The sequence below is a fragment of the Salminus brasiliensis genome, chromosome 24, assembly GCF_030463535.1.
Source record: "Salminus brasiliensis chromosome 24, fSalBra1.hap2, whole genome shotgun sequence".
Lineage (NCBI taxonomy): Eukaryota > Metazoa > Chordata > Actinopteri > Characiformes > Bryconidae > Salminus > Salminus brasiliensis.
In genome coordinates this window covers 15,099,410-15,119,807 of record NC_132901.1, presented here as the reverse complement: position 1 = coordinate 15,119,807, position 20,398 = coordinate 15,099,410, and the positions used below count along the sequence as shown (strand labels likewise).

At 39.4% G+C, this 20,398-nt stretch overlaps 1 protein-coding gene across 1 annotated transcript in view; it reads right to left on the bottom strand.

Annotated features, from left to right (window-relative positions):
* Positions 1 to 870: 870 nt before the first annotated feature.
* Positions 871 to 20,398, bottom strand: part of dchs2 (dachsous cadherin-related 2) — a 38,803-nt gene continuing 19,275 nt past the window's right edge. The window contains exons 7-22 of the mRNA XM_072670618.1: positions 19,292 to 19,479; positions 17,487 to 17,586; positions 16,916 to 17,073; positions 14,465 to 15,293; positions 12,651 to 12,890; positions 12,232 to 12,366; positions 11,505 to 11,714; positions 10,332 to 10,871; positions 9,083 to 9,403; positions 7,897 to 8,010; positions 6,975 to 7,186; positions 6,720 to 6,871; positions 6,465 to 6,595; positions 5,704 to 5,990; positions 4,825 to 4,966; positions 871 to 4,287 (exon numbers count right to left, since the gene is read on the bottom strand). Coding sequence (XP_072526719.1) covers positions 1,688 to 4,287; positions 4,825 to 4,966; positions 5,704 to 5,990; positions 6,465 to 6,595; positions 6,720 to 6,871; positions 6,975 to 7,186; positions 7,897 to 8,010; positions 9,083 to 9,403; positions 10,332 to 10,871; positions 11,505 to 11,714; positions 12,232 to 12,366; positions 12,651 to 12,890; positions 14,465 to 15,293; positions 16,916 to 17,073; positions 17,487 to 17,586; positions 19,292 to 19,479 — 6,359 coding nt within the window. The 3' untranslated portion in view covers positions 871 to 1,687. The remainder of the gene's footprint in view (positions 4,288 to 4,824; positions 4,967 to 5,703; positions 5,991 to 6,464; positions 6,596 to 6,719; positions 6,872 to 6,974; positions 7,187 to 7,896; positions 8,011 to 9,082; positions 9,404 to 10,331; positions 10,872 to 11,504; positions 11,715 to 12,231; positions 12,367 to 12,650; positions 12,891 to 14,464; positions 15,294 to 16,915; positions 17,074 to 17,486; positions 17,587 to 19,291; positions 19,480 to 20,398) is intronic.

Below are 20,398 nucleotides of genomic sequence, written 5' to 3'. Positions count from 1 at the left end.
AGGCTGTGTGTATTTGTATTTCTATTTCTAAGTTTACTATTAAGCGTCTAAATAAATTAATTGTAATTAATTGTTCAAAAAATCCAATTAACTAAACCTGTATGAATCATAGTGAGTGATAAGACTGTGATAATGGTGAAAACTAATCACTGTAGAAAACGTACTAGTAGATCTAAAAAAAAAAAAAAAAAATCTATTATCATACAGACTGACCGGAGTTCATTCAAGACAAGGAGCTGGTCCGGGGCACTGGGGAACAGGTTTTCTGAGGCAGCTGAGACACATATGCTGATTGCTAAAATACATATTGTTTGTTCTACATATTTCACAGTTTTTAATTAGTACGAAAGGGGAGAGAAAATTGACTGCCTAGCCAACATGTTCATGCTTGGCTCACATGGGTGGAACGTGGGCTAGGTGGGCATGGGCTCTGAGTGGGTCTGCACATATGTTGTTACTGGGACCCAGTTCTGGGGCCCTTCCAAATGTGCCCCATCGTTTCAGGCCACCTTAATCTCACATGGCCCCATGTACAGAATACAACCCATATGGGTCCAATGTTAAACTTTAAGTGATATGCAGAGCCAACATGAAACTGGTGGACAAAACATTTTGGTTTTCAATTAGGTGACCCATACAGGCCCCACATGGGCCTTTAGTATTTCTTTTTATGTGAGCTGTTTTGCACAGCAGTTTTCAATGCTTCTATTCTTTCCAAAATAATGTCACCGAATGATTTTCACACTGCACCAGTCATAACACACACCTGTACTGATTTAAACATTTTATTAATAAGTTACATTTTCCAAAATTACGACAGTGCAAAATTATGTTAGCAACAAAAATAGCATATGTTCATTCCTTTCATAATAGTCGCTCATGTAATTATAAAACATACCCAGTGGATGATTCTACACAGTCACCAACAGTGTCTTTTATATGAGGCTTCTCAGGCAAAAAATGTAGGAAGCCAAAGTCAACTACAATCAACATTTCACATTACAGTATAAAAACAACTCCTGATATCAATTCCAGATATCAATTACTGTACAATAAAGTGCTCCTCTGAATTATGTATATTATATACATACAAAAATCTAAACATACAGTCTCTTTCACGTTTCACATCATGTTTTTTTCTATCTGAAAAGACATTTTAAGTAGTTTGGTATACTGCGAATAAAGGCTCCACCAAATCCAACTAACGTGCCCAAAAATCTATCATGACGGAAGAACATTAAACGTTCCTATGTATATTTAGCACATTATAATGTTATCCTTTACAGTTAATTTATTCATTAAAAAAGTTACTGTAAGAGAAGGAACAAAGCTTTGTGGTAGGAATCCATATGATCCATCTGATATGTGGAGCCAGGAATGATGGATGACGGTTAAAAGGGAGGTGACAAGGTGGTGGAGGGTTGCATAGACTTTTCATAGACACATGAACAAAGTAGAGATGGAATTTATGGGACGTTAGATTAGGTAGGAGGTGCTTCAGGAATGTTCCTCCTACCAACAGTGTGTTATTTCATAATTCCACTTAGTGTTATTCCTTGTTTTCCTTCATCATAGCAATATTCTCAATCCTGGGGTCTCAATCCTGGTCCTGGAGCTTAACCCAGGAGAGTTCAGATCCAACACCAGGATTGGGCACTTAATTAATTATATATCGCCAATGTACCAATTACACTTTTATCTCTGCATCCCCCAAGACATCTCCTGGCAGCGGGGCCATTTTGGTAAAATTACCCAGTCCAGTCTCTGAGACCACGGGAGAGGCATTAGGTGTCCTCAAAGTCAGAAGTGAAAGAGAGGGAGAAAAGCTGGGGGTCATGGCTGAAGGAGTTAGTCCTGTGTTCCTTGCCAAAGGTGAGTATGCATATTTGGGGTATGAGGGCTTTTTTGCCAAGGATACCATCCTCTGAGGCATCCTAGGGGGTACAGCACGAATGCCTGGCTGGGCCACCCCTGTAATAAGTGGAGGTGGGCGCAGGAGACTATGAAACTCTGCCCCCACAGGCCTATCATTGGCTTCCTCATCAGGAAGCATGCCAATGTCAGTAAAGACAGATGCCAGGGGTTGAAATCGAGGTTCCCAGTTGAGAAGGTGGTCCCAGCCATAGCTGCCACGTAATTGCTCCTCAGGGCAGATCAAATTGGTAAGGGACCCCTCAATGAAATCTTGGTGGTCTGGCAATGGCATGCAGCCTTTCATGACTTCCTCCATCTCCCTCATGTTAACTACCCGAGGTAGCATCCCTTCACCCCCTCCTTCTTCCTTGAAGTTATGGAGACTCTCAGCACTGGCCATTTCCACCATATGGCCTACACCCAGATTAGCTCCAGTAGCAGGATGTGTGTCAACAGAGTGGCAGGAAACCTGATCTGAATCAATAGGGATTCCAGAATCTGGCTCAGGCATGACTGAGCCAGGTTGCCTGATATGCTGGTACTCATTGATCATTTTAATTTCTTGGTCCTCAGCAGTCTCACCCTCTGCAGAGCCACGTCCACTTGAGCCGGAGTTCCTTAATGGGTTAGAAATGTCCCTCTTTGCTCGCATGTCTAATGGGGCATGCAAATCTTGGAGATTTATGGCACTGATACCATTATGAGGATAGCTGCCCAACCTTCCAAAAGTCCCTGTGCCATTGTTAAGATTAGCAGCTAATGAGGCTGCTTTCTTAAGAGCATTCTCCTTGGTCTTGTACCTCAACACTAGAGCAACAAAACTTATCAAAAGCAGAAGGAACACTGTTAATGAAACGGTAAGGCTGACAGTCTGTACACTGAGAGCGATGCCAGTCAGTGACTCTGCGGAATTGGATATGTTCACAATCACATGACAGGCTGTTGATCTAGAATCAAGCTTTGGACTACTTGCCAGAACTGTTAAGTCTTCAACGTCCTCGCTTGAGACAGGACCTTTTCTTCGATAGACTGGGTTTGAGATATAAACACTGCCAGTTGTTCTATTGATGTTGAAAAAGGGAGATGGGTTGACTAAAGAATACTGGACAATGCCATCCAGACCTCCATCATGATCCATGGCCATCACATGACCCACACTTTGACCAACTTTAGCATTGTCTGGCAGAGTAAACTGGTATACCTTTTGAGTGAAGATGGGGCTAAATTCATCCATGCCTTCTATATCAACCTGAACTCTCACTGTAGCTGCTTGGTCTCCTTTGTCTCTGGCCTCTACTAGAAAACAGTATTCACTGTCTCTTTCATAGTCAAAGGTTTGCCTAGTCTGGATGTCTCCAGTGAGAGGGTCAATGGCAAAAGCTTCCTTTCTGTCTGGGTTTCCACTGCCATAGTCCATGAAACAAGAGGTCAGGATTGAGTAGGTAAGCAGGCCAAACGTCCCTGCATCCTGATCCACAGCATGGACCATGCAGACTGGGGTAAATGCAGGCAGATTTTCTGCAACTGAGCAGTTGATGGTCGAGAACATGAAAAAAGGAGAATTATCATTCTCATCAAGCACTGTAATAAATATGACAGCAAAGGATACCTTCCTGTCTCCTGGACAACCTCCATCTGATGCTTGGACAGTTAAGATATGCTTAGTGTCTTCTTCATAATCCAGTGTGCCATTGACCTCCAGAGAACCTGTTTCAGGGTCTAGTCTAAACAGACCCATGCTGTTGCCAGAGATGAGGTCATATCTTACTGTGCCATTTGGCCCAAGGTCAAGATCTTGAGTAAACACCTGGACCAAGACGGTACCTACTAGGCTGTTCTCACTGACTTGTGCATAGTATTCCGAGCTGTTGAAAACAGGCTCATGGTCATTGACATCAAGCACGGTGACCGACACTGTTGCTGAGCTGTTGAGTGGAGGCACTCCTCTGTCCACCACAGTAACAGTCAATGAGTACGTATCTGTGATCTCTCTGTCCAGATTGTCACAGAGAGTCAAATATCCCACAGTTCTCTGCTGGGCCTCTGTTGGCACAGTGATGACTTCAATGCAGAATCGCCTCTGCTCATTGCCCGCAGTGATTGAATAATCCAGATGGGTGTTTTCGTCTGAGTAATCCTGGTCTTCTGCCAGCAGGCTAAGGAGTACACTCCCAACAGGTGCATCTTCACCAATACTCACCTGGTAGGTGTTGTTTTGGAAGTAAGGTGCATGATCATTGGAGTCTTCCACCTGTATGTCCACAGATGTGATGCTAGAGAGAGAGGGGTCACCGTTGTCTTGAGCTTCCACCAGAAGCCGGATAACGTTGCCACTGGTGACATACTTCAGAGGCTTGGTCGTATATATAGAACCTGGACACAGAGAAGAAATGACCAGGAATTTTATTACAGTACAGACATTTCCCTGCCAGTCTTCTGCTTATTCATCACTGCATCTGTTTATGTTTTATAGAAGAATACAACCTCCTTACAATGAAAGAGTAATATGTTAGGTATGAAGAGTAAACCTCGTATCAGTTTGGCTTTGATTATCCCTCATACAGCTAGTCTAAAGCACCCCTTCCTTTGCTTATGCTGAGCTAACACTATAGAGTGTATCCTTCCGAATAAGAAATGATTCAGATATTACTCACATGTTATATTTATGTCAGGAGTCAGTTGAAATCAATTAATATTATCACACATTTAACCTTCACCAGCCCTAGTAACCGCTATTGGACAACAATAAAAAAAATCTACATCATCATCCATCTGTCTATGTAAGCAGTGGACCACAAGAAAATTCACTCTTTTTTATATAACCATCATTACAACTTTAAAAGTGTTAAAAGTAATACATTTTATGTAACCCTGTCTTTTCTAAGTTTGTTATTTTGTCACAAGTATTACCATTTTCAGCATGGATGTAGAAGCCTTTCATTGGTGAAGAAAGAAGCCTGTAAGAAATCCTCCCATTTAGTCCTGAGTCTTTGTCTGTTGCTGAAACTGCCACTACAAATGAATTTGCAGATGTCAGCTCAGGCAATTTCACCTACAAGCATAAGAATGAAAAAATATTTAGAGAGACGAAATACTACAGTTTTGTAATATTGGGATGTATTGGGATACACTTGGATCCTTGGTCTAAACTACATTTACATGCACATGAACTAGACTAAACCAAGACTTTAGAGGTCTATTAAAGTGTATTTATAGTCCTGTATATATACAAGTCAGATCAGTATCACTTTATCATGTGTAACACCGCCTTCAGTTTTCTTCACAGGTGTTTTTCCACATCAGTTTTCTATTTATTTTTTAATTATCATGATATTATTGGTTGCAGGGACATTGTTGCTTATCCTGTCCTTACGCTACAAGTGTGTAGCAAAGTTGCAACACACTTCTTAGTAGAACTTTGTGAGGCCAAGTTAAGAACAGTACTACAGTACCAACTGTACTCTCTATGACCCTGGCTGCTGATGGCAAAGCAGCATGGCTTGTGATTCAAACTTGTGACCCACGGGCCACAGTGGTAGTGAGCCACTCAAAGCCCCTTGTAAGCAAGGCATTATGGTTTTCTCACAACACAGTGTGTTACTACAGCTCTAAATGTGCCCAAACCTCAAAATCTATAATAAAAACGCAGAATACTTAAAAACCTCTGTAATATATAAATAGGTTAACCTTTTTAAAATATGATTCATATGACAATATAACAAAAGTACACCATAAGACAACATAAAAAATCACCAAAATAAAAGAAAATATCACACAAAGGTTTCAAACCTGGTAAAACTCCTGGGAGAATGTTGGTGCATTATCATTCACATCCAGTACTTGAATGGTAACCTCTGCCTCTGTCTGATGTACAGAGTCCGATGCTACAATCCTCAATGTATGGAGGACTTGCTCCTCATAGTCCAAAATCCTTGTTGAGGTAATCACCCCAGAGTAGCGGTCAATGGCAAAGCTTCTATTTTCTTCTCCTTTCCCTGCTAAGCTGTAGATAATTGTTGAATTGAGGTCCACATCATTGGCCATGATTTGGGTGACAATGTGGCCGGGTGGAAGGTCTAAATGTTCAATAAGAAGGCGAGAATTTATGTATACTTCATATAATCTATATATAATCTCCTCACTTACATGGGGTTTGCAATACTAACACTACAGCTTGCTTAAATAGCTAGTCAGAAAAATACAATCATTTTACATTTTTAACATATCATATCATTGTCATGAAAACAATATTAAAAATGTACTGGGATCAGACTTATGTCTAGATCTGACCGAAGATTCAAAGTAAAATTGGATGATGGTTTTACTATGCACCAGAAAAGCTGAATACTTATGACCCTTACAAATATTGGCACTCATAATAAACATGAGCAAAGTTTCTACATTTAATAAACGTGCACATATCAGCATCATACATGAAATGTACATGAGAAACATCCATATCACCCCACAGGCCCCACATTAGTGCAGCCCAAGTATTAATATTTAAATAAGGTGTCAAACTATCTGAAGTATATTACTTAGTGTCTTACTCTCTGAGACCACTAGGGGCTCCATTGGTGGTATTGCTGGGCTGTTGTCATTGACATCCACAATCTGCACCCGAACAGTGCAGGTCCCTGTGAGAGGAGGGCTTCCCCAGTCTTTAGCCTCAAGAACCAACCTGTCAATCATATCATTATATGTAATGTAAAAGTGTACATACATTTTAAGAGTAGCTACTCATTTTCCCAGTCAAGTTAAGACACTCTAGAGTCTGGCTAAAAGAGTCAAAGTGTTATACAAACCTGTAGGACGAGATGATCTCTCGATCAAGCACTGTATTAGTTGCCAAAATCCCGCGAACTGAGTCAATAATAAAGGCATTGTTGTGGTTTCCATCCACAATGGAGTAGTCTATCTGCCCGTTCAGACCACTGTCATAATCCATTGCCAGTACCTACAAAAACAAGAAATAGAATAAACAGAAAGAATGAAATAAAATGTATTACTAAGTACAGCAGTGCTAAAACACTTTTATGGAAAGTGTCAGAAACGTCTACCTGCATCACATAAGTGTTGTGGATTTGTCCCTCCCAGACTGCGGTCCTGTAATAACTCTGCTTAAACACTGGTGCATTGTCGTTCACGTCTTGCAGAGTGATTGTCACTCTAGCATAGGCTGACTGGTGGCCATTTTCTGCCAGCACCACCAGATGAATCTTGCGCTCTGTCTCGAAGTCCAGCAGATTCTGTTCTCTGACAGTTATATCACCTGTTGGAAGCGGTGGTTATAAAGGGTCTGTTATTTGATGCCAAAGTGGGCTGGTATTCACCGGATCGCAGTACCAGCATTTCTACATTTGACCTATTTTCTATATTTTCCTGCACACGAACACACGCAGGCTACAGTGTCAAATTCTAACTTGTCCCCAGAATCCGACGGCACATGCATCACACAGCAGTATGTGATGCTATGGTGATGCTATATAAACTACGTTACCCAGGAGGGACGCTCAGTGCTGGAGAGCTTTATATCCCTCTAGCCCACAGCTGGCATTAGGCATGGTGCCAATGGGTTGATGTTTATCTGCTTTAAAGAGTCATATTATATTGGCAATACATCTCAACAAGGACTAGACATGCTGTGTATGCATTTACACACCTGTGTCAGCAATGAGTACAACTTAAAGTAGCTGAATGCATTTTATAGAAGGGGTGTCCACAAACATTTGGACATACAAACTTACTTTTTCCAGATTGTCAAGCCTCTTTAATAATGTGACACAATTTGAGGAGAGTGTAATTACAGGTGCAGTTAGCACAATGCTAATGGATGAGTATAAGATTGTATTCTTTCACTTGCCTTGTTGCTCCAGTGCAAAAGTAAAGACAACACAAAATCCTGAAAATACGGATACTTTCTTGTCATGATCTCAGTAAACAAAACATACCATGGTGATAATTTACCTTTATTATTCTCACCTGTACTAGGACTGATGCTGAATGCTCCATTCTCATTTCCATTGAAAATACTGTACTTGACTATGGTTCTTGGTGCAGTTGGATCATGGGCCACCACATTTGCCACCCAGGAGCCTTTATGTTGGGAAACAAAGACAGAGCTCATTGTTAGTCAAACATGTTTAATGCCTCTAAAAGCTCTCTAACGTACAGTTATTGTACCAAATAGTTTAATACACAGCCAAATGCATAAAACTGTGTAGCAGAGTGTCTTATTTATTTTCACAGATTCACAACTAGTTTTACCTCCAACATTCCATATGCAACTTAGAAGACATCTGAGTTTTATACTGAATGTTTTAAATGGGATGCTGAGTTTTTTTTACACAAAAGTCAGTGGTGTGTTAGTGTGGTTGATATAATAAAATAAACCTCTTACCAATTTAATGACAAGTGTAAATAAAATGACTGTTCCAGTCTCAACCATCCATAGGAAAATATGTGGAATTCTGCTTTATTTAAATCATCTGTTCATTCCTATTTATTTATCACAAAATGACTTTGCACTTGATACTGTACTATATTAGTGTCACAATCATTTCAAAGGTGTTTTTTTTCCCAGCTGAAACATGCTGTAACATCAGTTACTCACAAAACCCTCCAAAGTTAACTTAGATGTGTAAGATAAAGGAAAGCATACTAAATAAATGTAAACATTTCATCACATATAATTTTAGTTTTTGGTCCTCTTCTCTGTATCATTTCATACATGATACTATGTTTATATATATATGCAGTGGGGGAAAAAAGTATTTAGTCAGTCACCAATTTTCTCCCACTTAAAAAAAATTAGAGAGGCCTGTAATTGACATCATAGGTAGACCTCAACTATGAGAGACAAAATGAGAACAAAAATTCTGAAAATCACATTGTCTGATTTTTAAAGAATTTATTTGCAAATAATGGTGGAAAATAAGTATTTTTTGTTGATTTTTTTTCTCATTTTGTCTCTCATAGTTGAGGTCTACCTATGATGTCAATTACAGGCCTCTCTCGTCTTTTTAAGTGGGAGAACTTGCACAATTGGTGACTGACTAAATACTTTTTTCCCACTGTATATATGAGTCTGACAATCTTTCAAACATTAACTGAAGGCAATGTAGTTAGGTGTGTAATCACAGGTAAGAGTTAAGACAGTAAATAGCACCTGTCTTGCTGTTCTCTGGTAAGGTCACTTCATAGACTTTCTCTGTGAACTGCAGGAGGGGCTTTTCTCCGTTGAGCTGAACCAGCACCAGACAGCTGGAGGTGAGGGCTGGTGTGCCCTGATCTGCAGCCAATACTGACAACACCCTGGACCCTGATACATCTCCAGCCAGTGAGGCCTTTAGCCGAACTTCTCCGGATGACCGGTCAATCTGAAACAGCTCGTCTTCTTCTTCTAGACTGAACACCACTGTTCCGTTTTCCCTGTAGTCCGGGTCATCTGCAGTCACTTTAGTGATGGGTTGACCTACATATGGGTTACCTGCAGTGGGCAGAGGTTTTCAATATCTGGTTAACTTTACAAAATTTACTTACATTTTATGTATTTATGTAACATTTCTTTGCATGTATGGAAGGACTGCACATGAGGGTATTTGGTTATCAATACCAATACCTTTACAAAACTACTGGAACATGTGACTAACCACTGACCAAGTGCGCCCTTGTAGACTGACTGTTTAAACAATAAATAGCTATTAATGCTGACTCTTGGTTTAAGGCCTTCATCCATAAAAATGCCTTTTTTGTTAAAGAAGATAAACGAACATGCTATTTTTAATTCGAGAGGAATGGGCAAATCAGTATTCATTGCACAAGATCTGGGTACAGCCAATAAAACAATTTAGCAAAGCTAACAATTTAGCAACACTTTGGCAAAGAGCTGTGAGGAAAACACAGAAACAACACTAATCAGCAGTAAGAGTTGGGAAGGCTAAATTGAAATTTGGAGAGTGATGGAAAGGCCTATGTGTTGAGAAAATGCGTCTGCTCATGGTCCAAAATATATGAGCTCATCAGTCAAGCATGGTGGAGGTAATATCATAGCTGATTCTGGAACGGGCTCATAAATCTTTATTGATGATGTAACTCATTTCTCTGCCATTTTGCAGAGAAATTCATCCAATCTAATCTGGAGGAACGTCATCATGCAACAGAACAATGACCATTAATCAGAGGAAAAAGTGAAGTGTTTAACTAGGCCAAGTCAATCTCCAGACCTTAACCACATTAAGCATGTATTTCATCTCCTGATGAAGAGATTTAAGGGAGAAGGACTGCTTTAATATTGCTCACACCTCTTACTTTAGCATTTTGCTAGTCTAATTCAAATTTTATTTTCTACTAGAACCATTATTTCACTGCAGAAACAGCACTATTACTGGACTATGGGTTTAGGTTACTGTACCCACCTTTAGTGGTAATTAAAATCTGTGTGGGCTCTTTGGAGCATGCAGGAGGGTTGTCGTTAAGGTCTTCCACATGGACGGTAACAATGGCGATGGAGCTCCGTGGACCCTGGCTGCAGTTGTCGGTTGCTATGGCGCGGAAGGTGTGCTGAGAACGAGTCTCTCTGTCCAGCGGCTTGGTTAGAGTAACCACACCTGAAGCAGAATCCACAGAGAAGGTTCCAAAAGTGTCCTCAGCCAATGAGAAGGTGACTTCTCCATTTGGACCCTCATCAGGGTCCCTGGCATTCAGCCAGAGGATCTCAGAGCCAATGTGGAGGCCTTCGCTGACAAAGGCACGGTAGCTTTTTCGGCTGAATGTGGGGCTGTTGTCGTTTTCATCTGAGAGCAAAATTGACAGGAGGGTGGTGGAGGTTAGGGGTGATGGACCCTGGTCACATGCGATAAGGACAAGGGTGTAGTTAGAACGTTCCTCTCTGTCCAAAGCTTTAACGGTGCTGATGGCTCCAGTCACTGCATCAATAGAGAAATGTCCATCTGTATCTAATGAAGAAAAAAAAAAGAAAGGACAGGTGGTCTGAGATAAAAACTCAAAACAGCTTCCTATTGAAATGTTACATTTGAAATTAAGTGGAGCAGCAGTTATATAAGGTATATAAGGCTTTTAAGGCAGAATGAGTGGCTAATAGGTGGCTAATGCTAGTAATGCAGTTAAATATCGAAAATTTGCCACACAATTGTGTTGATTTAACATTGGCAAATTTACTGTGTAGAAGTTTAAACTTCCTTTTCAGCTTAGTGTAAATATCTAAAGTTCTCTAGCTCACTATGTCAATGATGTTGACTAAATTCACTCTATATATACACATGCTCTACTTCACTTTCTAAACTTTTTTTATTTTAAAACATCTCATTTTAGAAACATCTGGCATGCTGAAGGTGTGACACAGAGGCTGGCATTAGTCTCGGCTCACAGCCTCCAATAACACAGCAGGAGCTAGACAGGTTGATGTGTCATTCATATGCTTTATGTAGGCTATTTTTTGTGCATAACAAAAGAGGCAAAACATGCTCCACTATAGTTATGGAATCTAACATAAACTTTATTTAATGAAATGTTACATCCAGCTCATCAGTGCAGTTGTGTTAGCTGTGATGTGGAGAATATCCACATACTCTTTATAAAGTACTTCACAGTTCCATTGACTCCATTATCAGGGTCAGAAGCCTGGCTGGTGTGAATGACCCCTGGAGGCAGGTTCTCTGGTATGACGAGGTGGAAAGATGGCTGGGAAAACTCTGGAGGGTTGTCGTTTTCATCTAGTACGGTGCACAGAATCGTGGCAGTGCTGGAGAGAGGATTGATCCCACTATCTTCTGCCTGGACTGCAAACCAGATACAGTGAGATACATTAGAGATTGCATTATTTATTGTCTTACAATCATGGTCAAAAGTATATATATATATTATAACACTTAATATTATATAGTAGATGTATAATGTTTGTATGAATTACAGCAACAAATAAACAAATTTGGCAAACAACAGAATAGAACAATGCAATAATAAAATTACAGGGACTGTAGTTTTTGACAAAAGCAGCAGAAACATCATCGACCAGTCTGTATCTGTGTTTACTTTGATTTGCTGAGCTGCTGGAAGCTGGTGCAAAATACTGGACATTGTGTACTAAAGTACTAAAGTACTCTGAAATCCTTCTAAAGAGGTCAAGCTCTACAGTACATACATACTCTTTTCATCCTATCACAGCAACATTTTAAATATATGGGTTAATGACTTGCCTGTGTGACCAAACACATTTGAAAACATTCTTGAAAAGAACATTAGGTTCGTCCAGAATATAAGATAAAAGCGAAGGTCTCGTGCCCATGTGGAGCTCACCTCTAAGCGTAAAGCTCTGGTGGGCCTCTCTGTCCAGCTGAGTGGAGGTGCTGACCAGGCCAGTGTGGGAGTCAATGGTGAAGAACTCATACCCAAGACCAGGCAAGAGGCTGTAACTCACAATGGCATTCTCTTCTGTGAGAGGAGAACATTTTTAAAACAGTTGTATATTCTACTACATACAGGATCAACAGCCATTGCAAAGTCAATATTGTCTGTATTGTTGTCTACTCTAATAGATAACAGTATGACAACAGATTCCTTTGGGCCCTTGAGCAAGGCCCTTCACCCTCTCTGCTCCCCGGGTGCTGTAGTGTCACTACCACAGATGGGTTAAATGCGGAGGACACATTTCAATGTACATAGTACAGTGACAAATACGTGCACTTTTTTTTCGCAGTAAGTCCATGTACGTTTACCTGAGTCCAGGTCGACGGCAGTCACTCTGACCACAGGTTGCCCCGGCTCTCGGTTCTCCATGGCGCTGGCAACATAAACACGGCGTTCAAACATCGGTGCTTCATCATTTACATCCAGCACCACAACAGTGAGAGTCTGAGTGCTGGATAGAGACGGAAGCCCACTGTCTGAGGCCCGTACCGTGAGTTTAAAGACAGGCTGGGATTCATAGTTCAGAGAAGAGTTCAGATACAAGTGACCTGGGTAGAAGAAAACAAAGACGATTAAAAGAAGATTAAAGAAGAGGTGTAGATCACCGATTTTATATCACTGAAAGCCTGAGAAGGCCTACGCCATTCTGGACAACCAGTTTGGAAGTTTTCTCAGACAAGCAGATATCTCCTCTACAGCATTCAGAGAACTTGACCCTCTTTTTAGGGAGGCCTCAAGGTGGTTTTTCAGTCTTTTGTCATTTCCAGGCTTGACTAATACAATGCTTGAAGAAGACTGGTCATTCACTGTGTGCCATCAGACCCTTCAGTTAACCAAGAATGCAGCAGCATAACTCAGTCACGTCAACTTTACGGCTGTATTCCCATCGCTGGCTGCCTGTGGCTGCTCACAAGAATTATAACCCTGCTGTTGGCCTACTTGATAGCAGTGAACAAAATAGCTCTGATCAAATGATCAAATCAATTCTTTAAGCTTCAAATACGGTTTGGTTTGACCCACCACTCTTCAAGACACATGAAAGATACGCATCAAGCTTTCTCTGTGCTAGAACCCACAATAACTTGCACTTGTGGTAAACCATGTGGTAAATGCTGTAAAAGTAAACATATTTATTAATAACCATCACATACTCTTATAAATAAAGATGGTTTAAAGGGGTCTTTGAGGGATGCCACAGAAGAACCATTTTTGTGAAAGAGATGCATGTCTAAAGGTTTAAAGAAGTTGACGTAAAGGTTCTTTACCAACTCAAAAGTTCTTAACACTATCATCTCCTTTACAAAAATGGTTCATTATGAAACCAAACATGGTCAATGTCATCATTTAAAGAACCTGTAGTAGCTTTGTTTTTAGGAGTGAAAAGAATGAAAGAACTGAAAGATAAACAATGTAAAGCTCTAACAGAACTAACAGAAAAATGTATGAATACACCGCACATAACAAACCTCACTGGATTTACTGGACTTAGCTCTACTACTGTTCAGAACAAGGGTGTGACCTATGGGTGGTTGATAGGGCTGGGCAATATGGTAAAAATACTATATCACGATATTGAAAGACATCACACATGCAATCACAGACTAAATACATCAATATCAACAGATTCTTAAAAACTACTATTCAGATACTCCCCCATACTGAATACAGTGATTTCTGTACAAAATCTGCTGCACTTCGTCTAATTAAACCAGTATTTACAGTGTTCGCAATGAAATATGCAGTTGATCAGTGTTTATTAAGCACTAACAATATCCTCAATATGCTTAGAAAAGCATAGCAAGGATATTGTGTATATTGTGTTTGGCCACTGTCACACAAAGACTTTGTTTTGTTGTTTTTAACTTAGTGTGAATAAGAATGTGAATCTGGCAGTTGTTCTTTATATTGTGTCAAATTTCCAAATTTCATGATAAATAGACCAATAGAAAATGCTCCAAAATGTTCCTAAATGTTTTTTTACATTGACTTTCTGAAAGTTCAGAAGGTTTTTCTTCCTCTGTAAAGTTGGAACTTTGAAGATACAAGGTTTTTACGTGACAATGACAATACATAAATATACTCATGCATACATATTGGTCAGGTCTTCAGATGTATTCTGTACCTGTTCTCTCCAAGCGGAAGTGTCTGCCTTTATTTCCATCAATCAGACTGTAGGTCACATAACCGTTTTCCCCCTCATCTATGTCCGTAGCCAGCAAGTGAAAGAGAAGTCTTCCAACCTCTGCGTCCTCTGCCACGTGAACTGTTTCCATGGAAACAAAGGTAGGGCTGTTGTCGTTGACGTCCTGCAGGAAAACCTGAGCTGTTACCGACGCGCATCGTTGATGGCTGGGTTGCTCGGCCTGGTCCCTGGCAGTGACAGTAAATGCAAAACTTTGGATGCGTTCGCGATTCAACTTTGCGGTTGTTGTAACAACCCCAGTATGCGGGTCAATGTGGAAGGGCGGCTTTTCTATAGAAGAGTCAGGGTCAAAGGTCATTGAATAATGAATAGCACTGTTACGAAGACTACCATCCCCGTCACGCGCATTAAAGGTGTACACTGCTGTTCCTATAGCAACATCCTCCTGAACACCAAACACCACAACACTGTCATCACCAGGAAACCACGGTGCGTGGTCATTGACATCCTCAACACTAACAGCCACTAGCACACTGGCATTGACCGTAGGCAGAGCCTCTGCTCGAATGATGAAGAAGTAGCGCTGCGTAGCTTCATAATCCAGAGGCTGAGCCACATAGAGCGCACCACTGGCTGAATCAACGCCAAAGTGCAAACTGCCATCACCCTCAGCGACAGAGTACCGCAACTGCTTGTTGAATGTTCCAGACATCTGGAGTAAACCAATTACAGTTCCCAGCTTGGCGTTCTCTTTCACTGTAAACTGCCGGAGCCCCAGGACATCATTATGTTTTTGTGAAGCATGCACCTGAAATAAATAATATCCAAATAAAAGAAGGGGCATAAAAATAACACATAATTGCAAGGTATGAGAATATATGAATATTTGGTTTTCAATAACACTGCTAAAATGCAAGTTATAGTACAATATTTAATCATTACAATTACATGACATATTTTTTTAAATAGATCATTTAATATTGAGAATTTCCCCACTGTGGGGCTAATAAAGGGTTATCTTTTCTTATCTTAATATGAATATAATATAATCTTTGTTTAAGCTGCATTAAATATGTTAATCTTTTCTAAATTTTCACATAATTTAGTGGTTAAAATATAACAAAGTTAGAGTGGTTTGGTGGGAAATGCTCCATTCTAGAAACCTGCTCTGATTTCTTTTCAGTGGTGGCGATAGGAACCAGAGGTTGCCATAACTACAACACAAATATTGCAATTTAATTTACTATCCAAAACCACCAGTGTTTTCTGAGTTTTATAAGTAATGTTGATGAAGTGGCAAAACTGAATCTGAATGCTATTTTGCCTTACAGCATCTTGCATGCACCCCTTCACCATGGGTGAGTTGCAACCCCTTCGCAAGTAATTTCTGGCAACCTGTAATGATCTGCCCAGAGTGAGTTCTTTTAGCACAAGCACTTCTGTATTGTAACATTCTGTAACTCCAGCATCATTTAAGGTGGAACAGAATTTTAAGGATGCTTTATATGTTGTGGGAAGACTTTTTAGTGGATGGATTCAATAAACCAGTGGAAGTAAAGCTGATTGTTGTATCTGGAAGCTGAAAATTCAGAACTCACAGGTGGGACTGTACTTGTGAATAGCTTAAAATGACCTTTTAGACAATATCCCTTTTAAGACTATAGTAAAATAATATCAAAGGCATCAAATTATCAAAAACAGGAGCTTTCTAAAGCTTAAAACTCTTCAGACATCCGGTTTCGATCAGCATAATTACGAACAATTCTGACTCTGTGTAAGGGGTGGCTCTAGGCAAGGCCTCCCCCTGCCACCAGGGGGAGGCCTCGAGTCATCCCAGCCAGTAATTGAGCCCAATTCCCTACACCTGGGCAGTAGGCTATATAGGCACACAGACCCAGTTGCCCCACTGCTGGATCTTTTGACTCTGGTGGTCTGTGTGTCTGTGTGTCAGTCTATGGGTCTCGAGTGGAAGGCTGAGTGTGTGTCACTCCCCTTCGTGTGTCTCTCCCGAGTCTGTCTCCCGGTGTCTGTGTGTGCGTGCGTGTAGCACTCATACACTTGTGTACCAGAGGAAGGCAGGAGTGTCTGTCTTCCCTGGTGTGTGTGTCTGTGTGTGTGTGCGTGTAGCACACATACACTCGTGTACCAGAGGAAGGCAGGAGTGTCTGTCTTCCCTGGTGTGTGTGTCTGTGTTTACACTCTGTTTCTCTAGAACGGATAATTTCATACCAAATCTCTCTAAACGAGTGATTTTAACCATTTAATCATGCAGGGTTGAATTATCAGTGAAATTTCATTTTAACAAACAAATACAAAATCTTAATTAGCTACAATTATACACTGTTTACTAATAATGCCACTGAACTTTAATGCAATTCATTTATTAGTCTCATAAGCAAGCAGGGAGTTACTGAGTTCCAGAAGCTTCACCTGGATGTGTACAACTGCGCTCTGCTCCAGGGGCTTGGGGCCGTTGTCCTTGGCCACCACAGTAAGAGTGTAGTTGGTGTAGGGGTTTGGAATGAATCCTGCAGTAACCTTGATATCACCACTTTGAGGGTCTATTTTGAAATGACTGTTTCCACCACCTATGTCAAAATACAATTTGTGTATATTAAATATTAAAATGTATATAAATAAAAAAATAACACACATACTGGATAAAGAAAGTTCTATATAAAACGATTAAACCTTTTTCTGCATCAGTTTCTTTTTTAACTAGTTTAAATATGCCACCAGGGACGAGAATGATTAGCCTTTTCTTAGATACTTCCATGGAAAAAAAAGGTTGAGAACTATTGGATTAAGTAATGCATTCAGAAGCATGCAGTTATTATCACTAGCATGAAGCTACATTAGCCTTGTAACAAAAGTGCAAAAACTAAAGAAGGAACTTTCAGACATCAAACATGTCTATTAAATTTTTTGCTAAACTCTCACTTTAGTTAGCAACAAAAATCACATAACAAAATGTAAAATGCACATTTAATTATTGGTTTACCTGAAATTAAAGAGAATGTGACAGTTGCGTTCTGTCCTGCATCCCGGTCCTTAGCAAACATGCTGGTTACCACTGATCCCACCGGAAGACCAGACCACACCTGCCAAGCACACAGAACAAATACTTTTAAACTCATTACATTACAAAAGTCATTTAATAAGAATGAATCAGAATTCATGAGAATAAATACAGAATTGCTTTTCATCCATAAGTAAAAAAAAATAAACCCTACAAACCGTTTCTAAAAATACATGATATAACAATAACATTTCACAAAAATACAAAAACATTAATTTAAAGAAATTGATTGTTTGCACTGTAATCTGTAGAATATTAAAGAGAAATCTCTTGAAACACAATATGTATAAGTTATAAGCCATCAGGTTTTGAAGGCCTGAAAATTGCAACGAGCCATAAGTACTTTTTTTAAGTTTTTAATGCCGCCTATATATAATTTATTTCTAATTTTATCACATTTTTTACCCAATTTGGAGGGTCATTTACCCAATCCCATATCCAACATCATCCAGCTGCAGAGTCAGCAGTTCCACACCAGAGGTTTCAAGGCATTCAGTAGTTGTAGAGAAGCTAAGAACATTAGCAAGAGGTTGTTTTACTTTTACTAAATCTTACTAATGTCTATAATCTTACTAAACCAACTAAAATGCCTGTTGTTTTTAGTAAATGTACATTAGCTCACTCACATTTAGCAAACAAGTTAGTGCCTTTTTTCACTCTACCTAAATGGTGCAGGACCATTTTTGTAAATATTGAATAGGGAATATGTCTATATTGATCGAAATTAGTATTTGTTTTGATTGCAGAAGTTGAGGAAGTTGTGCTTGTAAATAATTTCAAATAAAACAATTTCATGAGATATACTTGTAAATGATGACTCATTAATTAAAAATAAGCAAGAAGCAAAAAGGCTTTAAACTAATACATTATTTAGTGTACAGAATCACTTATAACCTTGAAAAAACAAAGAAACATCTATAGGCTTGGCTAAAAAGGTTCAGAATCAATAGGAAGCACTCTTCCTCATCATGACCTTGCAACTCTTGTGATTTGTAATAGTTAAAAAAAATATTACTAATAATAAAATAATAAGCTCATTTGTATTACTGGTTATTTACAACCGGTTGTAACAAAGATTGTCTTATTGTGAGATTGTCTTTTATATAAAAACAATAAAACTACCTTTTAGGGCCTTTAGGAATTTATAACATCTCTGATACTACTCTCAGACTAAAAAGTGAAACTTTAAGATATTAGTTTAAACAGAAGTATCTTTACCAATTAGTAGTAGGATTCGCAGCTGGCTCTCCAGCTCTGCAGGTGAATGCTTCTCCAATCCCTGTTCATGAGAACTTTCCCTATCACTAGCAATGCCCCAACACTAGGAGATGGCATGCAGCATGACCCAGGATTCGAAACAGAAATCCTCAGATCATAGTGGCAACCCCTCAAAGGCGCTTTTAAAAGGGGCCTAATAAATTGCCTATATAAATTGCTGTGTTGTTCGCATTGGTTTCTAAATACAAAATGAGGACACTGTGAAGTCAAATGCAAGATCACATTGGTTAATGCAAGTAACTGCAGTAGAAATAAACACAGTAAAAGATGTGGGTTTTATGCATTTTTACCAAATCCCTTTGACTAGCAATCAAAAAAAAAAATCTGTGCAGCATAATACAGAACAATGTTTTCTCCAATCTTCCATATCTGACAATTGTTCTAGCTGTTTTTTTCTTGTTCAAACTCTTATTTTCTAGGAGAGAGAAGAAGGTAATGACTGTGAGAACCTGCACATTAAGCTCCTTGTTGGCGGGCAGATGAGTGAACTCAGGTGGGTTATCGTTGACGTCGCAGACCAGGATGTGTACAGTGGTGGTGGCATTGAGGCGGGGATTACCATGGTCAGTCACCAGAACTCGCAGAGTGTGGTGAGAATGCTCCTCACGATCCAGAGCCACCCAGTTAATGAGCTCTCCTAAAAGAAAGAAAGACATACAGTATATGGACAAAAGTATTGGGACACAAGCTCATTCATTGTTTCTTCTAAAATTAAGGGCATTCATTTTTTTGTTAATCCTGAAGGGTTATACCTCTTTAGCCCACATCTGGCATTAGGCATGCCAGAGAGTCCTGGTAAAGTACTTTTCAATTATCTGCAGTTTCTTTTTAAGTATTTTGGAGACATTCCACTACAGTCTACTGTATACTATAAAAAATAAAAATGATAATATGTACATTAACTCATTACTATTACATTTTATGTACATTCAAAAGCAAGTACCTTTCTATTTAAACTAAAGTATTATTTTACAAAGGGTATCTACACTGTCAACCAAGTACTGGTAAAAAGTTCAAAGCTCATTTTAGAAGCACATATTATGGTTCAAAGGTGCCCTAGAATGAAAACTGTATTAACCTTGGCATAGTTGAATATTGGAAGTCACATACATGGAAGTGACATACCAGGAACCTCAAACACTGTTGTGTTCTTTTGTGAAAGAAAATCCAGCATATCTAAAATACGGCTAGAAAATTGGCCAATTCCAAAATCCCAATACTCTTTTGCAACACCTTGACTACTTATATTTACAGCCCCAAAAATTATATAGTAGTCAATTAAAACTACACACACATGTTCAGTGGAACAGAGGTCCCTTAATGTAAAAATACAATGTACATGTGCAATTAAGAGTCAATTTGCAGTTATCTGTAAATAATCTGTAAATAATATTATCTTTTTTTTTTTACTTCTATTATTTATGTGTCTATAGTGGTAATTTATCTATGTTTTTGTATCTGAGTGTCTTGCTACCCCTTTGCTGCTGTGACACTGATAATTACCCCACTGTGGGACTAATAAAGGATTATCTTATTTTATTGTATCGTATCTTATC